Source organism: Trachymyrmex cornetzi, unplaced genomic scaffold, assembly GCF_001594075.2.
Source record: "Trachymyrmex cornetzi isolate Tcor2-1 unplaced genomic scaffold, Tcor1.1 scaffold16, whole genome shotgun sequence".
NCBI classification, from domain to species: Eukaryota; Metazoa; Arthropoda; class Insecta; order Hymenoptera; family Formicidae; genus Trachymyrmex; species Trachymyrmex cornetzi.
In genome coordinates, this window is record NW_017296201.1 from 4,838,869 (window position 1) to 4,852,277 (window position 13,409).

A 13,409-nucleotide genomic window follows, 5' to 3' on the forward strand; every position below is an offset into this window, starting at 1 on the left:
GTGGACTGCAGAAAAGCCCGCAGATGATATCAGAGACCTAGGGGAGCACCGTATGACATCATCGCCGGCCAATCCGCACGAGCTTACTGGGGCGCAAGCGCCGCCACCCTCCCGGCGCCGAGGGTGCTTGCGATATATCGCAATCGATTGCATCCCCGACTTCGCGCCCCCGACAACGGAGCTCTCTGCTGGCGAGACTTTACCCTCGGCTTTGAAACGTGGCGCCAAGTTTGTAGGCGCTGCGACATCAAGCAACTTATATCCTGGGTTTTCCCATTTTATCGATTCGCAAAATTTTCTATTAATTTTCTTCTTTACGATGAACTTTTTCTCTTTACAAACACTTGTAAAAGAAGTGTTTAATTTCAAGATATTAAAATGTTTTATTCTTGTCTCCAGTTTTTAAACACTTAAAAATGTTTTAGTTTAAAATTTTTTCAATAAACAAAACACTACGTGTGTGGATTTAAAATACTAAAACGTTTAAAATTAAAATATCTTTTATTATTGAACGTTTGTTTTGCAAAAATGTTTTAAACGTAAACACTTTAAATACTACACTTTTTACAGTGAAAATAGTGGAATGTCAGTATATTTTTGGATTACGGGTTGTCAATCTAATAGCTCTTGAATCTATTAAACTTATATGCACGGAAAAAATAACAGCTAAAAATTTCATTGATTCAGCAAATTTACAGCCGTAATATACAGACAGTTAATTTTCTATGTTAAAATAGCAAAGTTGACAACTGAACAACATTAGCGATTTGTTAAACTATCAAATCTTCTTAGTTGTAGATGTTGAATTCTCGCAGTAAGTTATAGGTTTGCTGTACCACTCAATTAATTTTTATAGATTTATTTGTTTATCAATAATTTCTCTTTCTTTACACGTTGTAAAATTTAGACTTTTAATTATTGACGTCACAGTTTCAAAATATTTGCCAAAGAATTAAAAGCAAAAACGTTAATATAGAATCTGAAACTGTGTGCGTTGTGTCGCTAAATCTCAAATGAAGTGTATATAATCGATTTGTCAGACTGACAAGCTTGACAAGAACATATGCGACCTGAGCGCGAACACATCGTGGATCCGCCGCTCACCACATTGTCAAGACGCAACGCGGACAGATAATAGATATCGAGCCAAACACGTGATCGTATAAATCTTATCGGAGTAGCGCTCGGATAAAAGCGTTTCGCATACATTGAGTTGCTCCTCGCCTCGACATAGACAACAGGTAAGCTTCTTTGTTGTTCATCGTCGTCGCAGCAAGCCGCGCTGAAATATGTAAAATTATTCCTGGATCTTTGCACGATCTTGAAACCAGCTTGCCGGCGTGGCGTTTTCGAAGCTTCGTGTATCCCTCAGGTACTCACATACATCCACTCGTTTACAAGCTCGTGACGCAAACACTCGCAGCTGACTGCACAGGTGCGAAGAAGGCTTATGGAGGGACATTATCATACTCGTGAATACAAAAGTTTCCTTTGTGAAACGCGAGATTACCGCGCGAGAAAGCAGGTCGAGCTTTCAACTGCTTCTGAAGAAGACTACAAACCGGCAGTACGCGAAAACGCTTAATTTGAAAAGAGTTTGCTACAGCAACTTTCAACAGCAAAAAATTTCGCTGCGCGTGTTCTGTTCTGTAAACATAAAAACCACAATTTGTAAACACGAGTTAAATGTACAAGATGCTCCTAAACCACTAAACTTAAAATATTAATTTATAGGAAAACTCAAAACAAATTTTCCTCTAAGTTTTCTCACAAAGGTTCAATGAGATATCGACTTCTTTGTTTAATAATTGATATCTAATAATTAATATCAAATTAATATCTCTTAAACAAAGCGTTTCTGAGCAAACGTTTAGAGGAAAATTTTATTTATTTTAGGACCCTAAATTCATATTTCAAGTTTGGCGGTTTAACCCAGAAACGTCTTGTACATTATTAATAATTGTGGTGGAAGATAAATATTGTAAGATTTCCTGGTCGATTTTTATCTCACGTAATACATGGCATATGGCAACAATTTACGAAAGCATTCATCAATTCCAGAAAAGCGTCTACCCTCTCGTCAAACAACAAGATCCTGATATCTTCCAAATCGATTTTACATTCCGTGACTTCGCTTTAGCTACGTATAAGGGGAGCTGTGTGTATTCCGCGTATTTATGAAACTACAAGCAATACATGCGTGTCTACAGATGCTGAAGTCTGTTCCCTTCGAATTCACGCAAAGGTAGTATGAGGAATGGTCGAATTATGCGACATATTGCACGGTTCGAATCCGCCCTCACGCACATAGTCAGATATTCGAGAAGAAAAAGCGGTGTTTATAAGCAAGGGAATTTGTTTCGACTGACTGATTGCGCATTGATTTGTGCTACAAAGGTGGATATGTTATTGGATATTGAAAAGTTCAATTTGAAACGCGATCAGCCACCGAAAAATACTCGCCAACGTATGCATTTGATTCAATTGGGAAGCAATTTATTCCGATTTTTATTACTTATCTTAAGAGTTTAATAATTTCCTCGTGTAAAAAGCTAATCAGGTCATCACAACTATATTGTTGATGGGATTTCGAGTGAGATCGATCATGCTCTGCGTAAAAGCTGGAAATATACTCGAATCAATCACAAAGCCAGTCGCGAGATTAAGCTGCACAACGACCGTTAGTCTCCTCTATTGATCAGGAATGCTTTACTGCTCGCTAAAATTCGCTGCACGACCTTTTGGGGCGATTGGAGATTAGGAGGCTAATGTGCGGATAGCTCTAGCGCTATGGAGGATATACGAAAGATAAATCAGCAGTTTCAGAAACGACTATTACAGCACAGCAGGCATCGAAACCGTATAATTAATCGAAACCGCAGTTTTAAATGCTGAAGGTATTAATATTAATAATATAGGGTAAAGCGAGACTTTTTCGTCCATTTCTCGCGATAATGTTTATGTTTCTGAACAGCACACGTTGATTATTTAAAGATTGTGCTTGTGCTCTCAAAGAGCAATCATGATTGTATAATGTAATCGTAAGCACATCACTGCAAAAAAATATTGTTTGCAATCGTAAATTTTCGTATTACTTTAAAGTTGAAACTGACGGAATAATCCCGCCCTATTTTATTATTAATATTTTTCTAATTTTATAATTTATGTATTGCATATAAAATGCATGTAACATTAATGTATATCCTCGAAGTAGAAACGCGAGCTAAAAAGCGAATACAAAAACCGCAAGATATTCCATTGGCCCTGACATTTAGCCCTACTTTGTCAAGATGATGATAATCCTTTTAATCAACGTAATGAGCTACCTCAAACCTGACCTCAAAGTTGGCTGCATAAATAATCATGTCGCGTGAATAGGGCGACCATAAGCAAAACCATTTACGACGCGATGGACGAAATCACGCGAATATCGCGAGCGGAGATTTTCCAGAAAAATTTGATGGCGCAATATCGCTACGAAAAAGGTAATAAGAGTAAATTGACGTCTTGGGAAGAAGGAGGCTCGGGGTGCTCGAATACCAAGCTGCCGTCGCCGGCTTATTTCGTCCCGTTTCTCGGTGCCGTATCTGTACTCCAGAATACTTTCCTCTCTCCCTCTCCCGGTACGTTAGAGGGTGAATTGAGTGGTGCAAGGAAAAATGATTAAACAGTTCCCTCAGATCTTTCCGCGGCTCGCGAGTGCATTAATTTATGAAGATATAAGAAATAAACTAAAAAAAAGAATTAAAAAATATTATTACAGTACCCTCCATGAATTTAGAAATACATCATAAAAGTGTGTAATTTAAGGAAAATACATAATAAAATTGATATATTTTTATTTGTAAATAATTATTTAATTGAAAAAAGACGAAATAAAAGTACATACATTATCTACAGGGTGTTTCCTTTAACTTGATCATCTAAAATATCTCTGTTGTTTTGAATAATAGGAGAAAATACCAAAGGAGAAAATTGTTCGATTCGAAGGGGCATATATGATGAGCAAAAAATTTTTCTCTCTAGGTCATCTTTTTGAGACTTGCGATCAACTCAAATAGTTTACCACTTTTATAGAAACCATTGAACTACAATTAAACGATCTGTGATGTGTATATACAACGCACGCAAGTACGACGTTGCAAAACAAGTGACAATAGACCTAAGCGCGAAATTCAACTTTGAGCACTTCGATGCTGTGAAATAATTTTCCGATATCTTTTTGGCATGTATAAGCTTATAGATTAGACGTGTCCAATTTGAGCTTCGAAGCCAAAACGCAAAGCCATCGGGGCAAAAAAATCAATATGGATAAGATTTCGGAGACTGTAAAATGTTGATACGAGCGACGCTTATCAACACTTTACCGTCCATGAAATTTTACTCACATTGAATTTTTTGGTCGATAGCTTTGGAGTATCTAAGGAAACCTGTTATATATGTTCTAGATAAAAATGTTTATCGTCATTTAGACATCATATGATGTATTTAAACCAAAAACATGTACACTGAGAAAAAAATATAGTCAATTTTAATAAATATTTAGTTCTATACTGCCAACTAAACATTTACTTACAGTAAATAAATATTTGTTCAGTAAAAAAAAATAATTACTAAATTAAATTAACATTTCTTGTATCAAATAAATATATCTTTGTATTTAATAAATATTTAGTTGGCAGTATTTAACTAAATATTTATTAAAATTGACTTTTTTTCAGTATATAGATCGCTATCATGTAATGGTTTTCTTGAAAAACACAGGGTATTTCCAAACTTATAGAGGGTACCGTATCTATTCAACAATCTCTATCAACAATTCTTTAAAAGTTACGAAGACAAAGTGTATACGTAAAAGCTTGTAAATTTTAAAAAACTTGTAAATCGTAGCAGAACGTTGAATGTTGCATTGAATTTGGGGTTCCTCGTAGTCAGCACGCCGTCACTGTTGCCCGACGCGTGTTTCCATCTCGCAGATTTACATAAGTGACTTATGGTCAGCGAGTATTACCCTCGTGGTAGGCAGGGTCGTTCAGTCGTATCTTTGATGCGTCGTACGCGCGGGGATTTAAATGAGGGACGGTCGTTAAGGGAACCGGTGTGAAATATCACGCGAAAGTATCTGGTCTCGTTATTCGCGGATATTCACGGATATTCAAAGACCAAGCGATCCGATTCTTCCTGGTTTTCCAACAACTTTTTCATTTCTCATCGTTAAATATAATTTGCAATTATATTTACGATTTTAAAATTTTATGACTTATCCAGGCTTTTTTATTCTCCTCTATCAAAATCGCGATCTGACTAACAAGATGATGTAATCCAATAAAAAATGAAGCAATTAAAAATTCATCTGCGACATCAATGTAATATAAATATATACTTCCGCCGGCGATAATGATCGAATTTCGACATTACGTTAACCGTTCGATTAATTAACTCGACAATACTTTCCTAATAGAGTGGTTGCGGCATTCGATTAGCCATCGAAATTATATTCATTAAATCGAGAAAATCCATTTCCGTACAACTACTAGGTATCTCCGTACTTGCTGAATATCCCATCGTTTGCAAGCTATATTACTGTCGCGCAGATAACGCTTCCAGGTTCATCGTATCCAAGATTAAATAACGCGAGGCCAGCAGAAATTTTCACAGTGATATATAACGATGTGACATGTGATCGCAGATTTAATTTAGAGATTGTACATCGCCAAAGCGAACGTAATACGATACGTGACATGAGTGCGTAATATGTGCGACGCAATCATAATTACGTTTGCGCGTATTGCCAATTTTTCATATATAATTAGCTGTCATCAATTAACGCTTACGTGATGCTATATGAAATGATTCTATTCTATCATGCGTTGACTCGTCTGGCAGAGAAGTGCGATATTTTTTCAATCCCATACATATGAGATCTCGGATTTTTCTGTATTTTTTATTTTATCGACGGCGTCAGCAAATAATTCAAAGCCGATTTTTTTCCGACGGGAAATCCTGTCCGTTGAGAATTTATAAGAGGAAAATATCAATTCTGATTTGATCGAGGAATTCGTGCGCGAAGAGAAATCGCGAGAAATCTCTGCGACGCTCTGCAATATCACGGAGACATATGAATAATCGTTAATTAATTCCAAGCACGGCGCGTGCAAAACGACCCGCCGGCGAAAAAGCACGCCCGCCTTATATTCTCAATTTTTTATCTGCATATGTAACGAGCATAATAAATACCAGCGGCGGTTACCATTTGGTGACGCGAAACGCATAGCAACGAGAGCAAGCATTTTTTTTCCTCTCCTGCCATATTGTCCCTCCCGAGCGCGAGCGTTTTATCTGGCGTAGCAAAACGTGGAAGCAGTTCTCTATCATGAGCGGAACGTTTTATCAGATAAAGTCGCGCTATCGGTCTCGGCAGATAAGGGAACGGTGACAGGCTGACGATGACACACGGTGCCTGTGCTTTCAGAAGTGTACGTGTCGCTCCGGCTATTTTTTTTCCCCGTTCCCCATCGCGCGTGTAATTCTTGCCTCTGTTTTCCATCTCGTGTGGAAATAAAGTAAGTAGTATCTTTATCATTAATAAAAATTCAATGGTCTAAGAAAAGTCGTCGAATTGCATAATAAATATTGGCATATGGTATGAAATAATATGTACGATAATAATAACTAAGAAGAGTTAATGATCTCTCTATAATTATTAAGATTCGCTTCTTTACGATTAGATATTTGAAATAAACTTTTATAAAAGTCGTCGATCATACGTGTGCGTGGATATCAGTTAAATGTCGGAGAATCGGTAATGTTTTCTCGTGATCGTTATCAGGTACAAAATTCAAAAGGCACTTGATTAAATAATCACAGGTCATATCTCTGAACGGGCACACTAACGCCGCGCATTCGTCCTAATCCTATTTGCACTTTAGCCGTAACCCTCGTTCGCCTCTCTTAAGTCCTCCATTATTCTATATTGAATTGCACATAAATCTTCATAGCAAAAGAGCAACTTGGCTTGCGCTTCTACGCGAGTGAAAGAGTCTCACCAACGGAGTAATTTCTCTTCATCTTCTCGCGGTAGGAACAGAGCGAGCGGCCGGTTTTTCTTTGGCTTTGCTTGTACTCAGCTGAGAAGTAGATTCGTCTCAATCTCGGTCCGAAAGACCGATAAGAAGGACAACCGAAGGACTATAGCACTAAATAACCGCCTCCTCGATAGGTCATGGATACTCTGTATCCGAATCTCTACGAGCGCTTCAAGACCGAGGGTCTCTGTCCCATTTGCTTCATGGAGATGGAACTGACGCCCAGATACTCGTGTATTAACGGGCACACCGTATGCCACCGTTGCAAGCCTTATTATTACAACTGCTTCACGTGCGCAGCACCGTTGGATGTGGAGATCCTGCCGTCACAGAAGGACACATCCCAGCCATTGCGTCGTTATGACGATTATAATCCCAGCGCGCCGTCGATGAACGATTTTCTGGACTACGAAAGGAGAGTTTGGGAACCGTCCATGCCATCTGAAAATCAGCGTCTCGAATCCTGCTCGTATTCTTATCTAGGATGCTGGGTGAAAATACCAGAGCATCTGCGAATGCTTCATGAGTCGAGGTGAAAACAAAAGCTTTGTTCTTATCATCGCTATCAATTTGTAATTTTCCATAAATTGTCAATCGCATTTTACATGAATTGCATGCATTCATTTTTAGAGCCTTATAGATATTAACAAGAGTAGCGCAAACACCCGTCATCTTTAACTTAATCTAGATTAGAAATCAATCATACTAAAGAATCACTGAACGCTCATTGGATGATAAATTAATTAGATCTAAAATGATGATCGAAAAAGGAAGAACCATAGCGAAATGTGAATTTTTTTTAGAAACGTTGCTCAATATTTTATTTACTCTCACACAAAGTTTTCGAAATTAGCAATATTGCTTCTTTATAATTTTGTTGATATAATTAGTGGAAATATGGTATGCTGCTGCGCTCGGTGAAAGTAAATTGCTAAAATTGCTGAAAATCGCTAAAATCTAATATCAATTAACCTATTTCAGTATGAATTATATTAAAATAAGTCAACTGATATAGATTTTAGCGATTTTCAGCGATTTTCAGCGATTTTCAGCGATTTCAGCGATTTCAGCGATTTATTTCCACCAGGGATACTCCATATAAGAACTCATGCAAAATTAAATTGGATAACTCGTGAACTAGATAGAGAATCGACTTCAGGTTTTACATATGTCTTCAGATAATAAATAGAATTTATTAAATTTTCGAGTTATTGTCAATGTTAGAACGTTAATGCCAATATATTCTTAATCTGAAGGCTATTTTTAGATATATCAAAATCTTGCAGGCCGCATAATGTCAATTTCACAATGTCTATTTGGCATAATATAATTCACTATATTACTCATATAATTTTATTATACATATATGATTATTATATGTATATGTATAATTTCTTTATTAAAATATTAAAATACAATTTTTATCTATTTTTTTATTCCAGTTTTATTTATTCTGATGATTGTACACGACCGTACACATTGGGTAAAAATAATTATGAGAACGATTAATTTTGAATTTTATCTCATCAATAAAGAAATAAAAAATAAAGATAATTTGTAAAAATCAAATATTTTAGACAAAGATGTTATTTATTTATTAAATATAGGCTACATTTTCAAATATAAATTCTTAAAGATTTTGCTAAAATACATCTAAAAAATGAAAATGTTACGCAAAATGTTATTATTTTGATAAATTGCCTAAAATAAAAAAAAATATAATTTTATATTTTTGGCTATGAGCAGACACAGAGGGTCGTAAGAAATTAATTAGCGCTACAAGTTGTGCATCACTGCTCTAATATAAAACAGGTGTAATATATTATAATCATAACTTTCTCTAATACAATACACGAGTCACAGTACAGTTATATATTGTTGAACAGGAAATTGTAACTAGCAATTAATTATGGTTCTGTTTAGTTGGGTTAATGCTAATGTTTTGCTGAGTTAATGCTGATGTTAAAATCATAATTTCAGGTGCCAGTTTCGACCGTACTTGGAGGAGAAACACATGCCAACTGACCTTCATCATAGTCATGACGATTTGATAGATTGTTCGTACTCTGCAGCAGGATGCAGGGTACGAACAGTACCATGGAGACGCAGCATTCATGAGCAGTATTGCGTCTACAAGACCAAGGACATGTTTCAAACCGTGAACGATATGAGCGATGACTTCGCGTCTGCTACAATCGCCGATAATGATTACGGCGGCGATCCTGAAGAATTGGTGCAATGCAAGTTTAAGCAGTATGGTTGCATGGTGAATATTCCGAGGAGACGAAAATATATACACGAGCAGAAATGCAACTACAAGAGCCATGAAGGAAATGCATTCCAGAATACGAACGATATAAGCGACGGCTTCACATCCTCGACGATCGCCGATAACGATTATGGCGGCGATCCCGAAGAATTGGTGCAGTGCAAGTTTAAGCAGCATGGTTGCATGGTGAATATTCCGAGGAGGCGAAAGTACATACACGAACAGAAATGCAACTACAAGAGCCATCAAGGAAACTTAGACAGATTCGATTATTCCGCGCAACCAGAATTAGACCCTGACGAGCAAGTAGAATGCAGGTGGTCCGAATATGGCTGCCGAGTCAGACCGAAACGTTATCGTAAGCAAATTCATGAGGATAAATGTAATTACAGGAAGGAATTACCATGGATGCAGCGCTATATTTAAGCCAATCTTAAGATACTCTCGTGAGTACTACAATTTTTTGCTTGTCATTAATGATACCGAACTAAACTAATGATATTCAGCAATTTAGTGTAATTTTCGCCACACGCTAATGTTTATCAGAGCGAGATTACAAAATATCTTTTTCTGAATTGCGATTTGTCTTTTGGGAGATATTAATCAACATGCTCAATCATTCTCAATCTCTGAATCGCATAACACAAAGACGTGGAAATTAATTGTTTCCTCTCGTAATTGTTGAATTAAATGGAATGCTAGTTGGAAACGGGTACATTCCTCCCTTGTGTAGCGCTGAACGAATAACTGAAGTGTCGATACCAATACGAACGGAGTCGACAATTCTATTAATAGGTAACAAGCTGCGAGTCGAGCTCGTCAAGATAACAACAATTAGCAAACAACAAAGCGAATCTGATTATCGACGGTGCCGAGATGCGGGGCGATTTTGTAGAACGTATTAACGGCAATTTTCAGGAACCCGCAGGGATAATACAGAAGAGGATTATTTACTCTCTCCGCCACTCTCCGTTCTCGCGCGAGATAGCGAGACTTCCGCCTGTCGTTCCGGGGATCATCTTGAGCATGATCGTCCGGAATGAGGGAGTGATGGCGTGACTGGGATATCCAACACCTGCAGGCTAATGGTGGGTCTCCCTGTACGCCCACGACCGCATCACCATCGCTCGACGAAACGACACTTACACGTTTATAACATCCCATTTATAACGTCGGCATGAGCAAAGGATGGCGCGCAATTCTGTCTCGATGCGCGATTATAGATGGTATCCTGATGTCTCGAAGTCAATAAAATATATCAATATCAAAGACAAATTGCGCAATTTTATCCATTTTATCTGTAGTCGTTTTATTCGTATAATAGTTAACCTTTCGGTGCTACATATATCATTTTATCACATATTTACCACACTAGTATTATTAAAAGTATTACAGAAAAATGAACATGTAATAATTTTTTTTTCAACCAAAGTGCTAAACATCAAGAAGTATCACAATAATGAGAAAATTTAGCTTTATTAATAAAAGTTACAACATAGTAGAGTAAAAGTAAACTCGGATACGCCACATTAAAAGTGGCTCCGAAGAATTAAAGGGGAAAAAAATTATATAATTTTTTTTTACAGATATTTGCAACATTTGAACGATTTTGAATGGGCGTTTTTTGTGAAAAATTATTGTCAGTTTGCTTACAAAAAAAATTTACATTAGATTATTATGTACATTTATGGAAAATCATATTGAAATATCAGCGACACTCTGTGGAAACGGAAACGAAGGTTGAAATCTATTTCTTGCGCCATGAAAATCTGAGACGGTCCCATGGGTGAAGTATGCTTTCGTTCCTACTAAATAAATATCGAACGGATCGTGTCGCAAAGAAACTCTTGTCCGTATACAATTCGAGCGGCCTGTCATCTCGTTTGGTCAGAACTTTAACGTTCGACACTGCTTCGACGGACAAAGGGATGCAGGGACTGTTTTACATGGTAAAGACCAAGAAGGACCTCTGACCAGCGAATGCCTTAAAGAGGATGCCACATCAGACCTAGGTTTATAATCGTACAAAAAGGGAATGCCATTTTAAATTATGCTCAGAAACAATCGGGGTGATTTTTATTCAAGACAATGCCTAACCCCACGATAGCTACCCTTTACCTTCTCTAATTGCATTTCGGATTATTCGCTGACTTTTAATTAACCGATTTACAAAGAGATTGCGCACCTTAAAGACGATACTTTATTGTAACTGATTTTGTTTTGAAACATCTGCTACTTCTGCACGCACATAAATTTATTTCGCGCGATTGTATATTATAAAAAATTATTTAAATTTGTTTCATGCGTGTTCGGCTTTGCTTCGTCGTTTCTTATGTAAGTACTTTCGCGTGCGATCTCATACTTTTTTCATAATAAATAAAAACAATTAAGGAAACATATTAAATTTATAATGAAAAAAAACGTCCGCTTTCTACTTCAATAAATCAGAAAAACGTGACACTGCATTAATATACATATTTGTTATTTCTATGTAAAACAGCGACGCGAAAGGAAAAGTTGATGATGGATAAGGGGTGATTATCAGACGAAAGTTAATGGCCTTTTCTCCTCATTAAAACCTCTCTCGCATAAATTAATAAGCCGATCAGCGTTAGATGATGTAAAATAAGACGGCACCTCGTCATCGTGTATTTAAGAAGCTAGGTGAAATAAATGCAGACACGACAAGTTAAAACCGGCTGCTTCGAGGGATTGAGTGAAGGGATGAAAGGAGAAGATGCGAGTAAATTGCACCCCTGGGGACGAGCCTGACGAGTGGCGCGAAAGACGCAACAAGCCAGAAGTCAGCCAACTTTAATTAAGACAACGTTGCAGACTAGATCTAGACACGAGACTTTATATAAGAACTCGGACCTGTAACATTTTTTCAGCTATAAGTTTTTAGGACGTAATATTTAAGAATAAAACGATAGGAATATAACACATTTTGTTGTCACTATGTACATTCTAAAAATTTGACAATTTATCTTTCAATTTGTAATTGTATAGTTTTATTGTAGTTTAAAATTAAATTTTTCTAAAAGAAAAGAAAGAATTAAAAAATTATTGTCTTTCGATTTTTTATATTAAATACTTTTGTAACCAATTCTCAGATTGCAAGCCTCTTCAAGAAAAAGAGAAAAAGAGAATGAGGTCGATTTAAAATTTAATAAAGGATAAAATTTTATTACTATGTATTTGCCACGCTCTTAGCTTAATTTTCTCTCAACAAACCTTTTGAACTGCGCAACTTAAAAGCTAATGGTCTCTCAATGTTTTTGTTGAAAAAAATTGACTTCAAATTAATCAAAAAATTTCTAGATAAATGATGACTCGGTAGATCTAAAGTACCTCTTATATGTTACAACTAAATATCGGATTTTTATGCAATTGTATATTTTTTTAAAAAGCAAATTAGGAAGTAAAATCAAAATAGAAATTTTTCTTATTGGAAAAACATTGTAAAAATATTTATTTGTGCATATTTGGATATTTATGCATATTTCCATATTTTGTGTATATTTTCATATTTTGTCTACATAAAAAATCCAATAATTATAACAACACTAAATTTTTTGCAGTAAAATCTCCAAGAGAGTGAAAATACGACCATCCTTGAAAAAAAGTGAAAATATTTTATTTCTTGAAAAAGAGTGACAATTTTCACTCTTTTTAGAGTGAAATATAAATGTCACCTTTTTTTCGAATGAGATTTCACTCCCTTAGAGTAAAAATTCACTATAAAAGAGTGAAAATTATCATTCTTTTTTTAAAAGTGTAATATTTTCCGTTTTTTTTTTCAAGAGTGATTATATTTTCACAGTCTTAAAGTAAGATTTTAAGAAATTTGGAGTGAATATTGTGGTATCAAGAGAGTATCCGGTCTCTCTGTCTCTCTCTCTCTCTCTCCCCTCCCTCTCTTTCTCTCGTGAGATGTGTCTCGATCTGCAACACGGTTGTAGATCATCGCGTGTATGCTCGTAAAACATATCGATAGCGCAGGGGATTTGGGAAGATTGTGTTCCCACGTAAATACCTCACGCCAAAAAATGACG

General features: G+C 36.3%; 2 protein-coding genes across 4 annotated transcripts in view; one reads left to right on the forward strand and one right to left on the reverse strand.

Annotated features, from left to right (window-relative positions):
- hwt (SH2 domain-containing adapter heavyweight) overlaps positions 1-1,109 on the reverse strand; it is an 85,876-nt gene extending 84,767 nt beyond the window's left edge. Inside the window, exon 1 of the mRNA XM_018503568.1 lies at positions 1,105-1,109. Within this exon, the coding sequence (XP_018359070.1) occupies positions 1,105-1,109 (5 nt within the window). The remainder of the gene's footprint in view (positions 1-1,104) is intronic.
- On the forward strand, positions 731-10,716 carry LOC108758682 (uncharacterized). Of its 3 annotated transcripts, XM_018503750.1 has the most exons (4): positions 731-741; positions 6,395-6,399; positions 7,220-7,617; positions 9,066-10,716. In XM_018503750.1, the coding sequence occupies exons 3-4, from the start codon at positions 7,223-7,225 to the stop codon at positions 9,778-9,780; spliced, it is 1,110 nt and encodes a 369-aa protein (XP_018359252.1). In that variant the 5' UTR covers positions 731-741; positions 6,395-6,399; positions 7,220-7,222; the 3' UTR covers positions 9,781-10,716. The 3 variants fall into 3 exon arrangements, with proteins under 3 accessions (XP_018359252.1, XP_018359250.1, XP_018359251.1); XM_018503748.1 differs by lacking the exons at positions 731-741; positions 6,395-6,399 and adding an exon at positions 6,414-6,567; XM_018503749.1 differs by lacking the exons at positions 731-741; positions 6,395-6,399 and adding an exon at positions 6,414-6,563.
- Positions 10,717-13,409: the final 2,693 nt, after the last annotated feature.

What these genes read in the sequence shown, in the direction of transcription:
- LOC108758682 (XM_018503750.1), top strand. Translation starts at nt 7,223, where the DNA reads ATGGATACTCTGTATCCGAATCTCTACGAGCGCTTCAAGACCGAGGGT. An exon ending in CGAATGCTTCATGAGTCGAG is followed by an intron (nt 7,618 to 9,065) that starts GTGAAAACAAAA and finishes TCATAATTTCAG; the next exon opens with GTGCCAGTTTCGACCGTACT.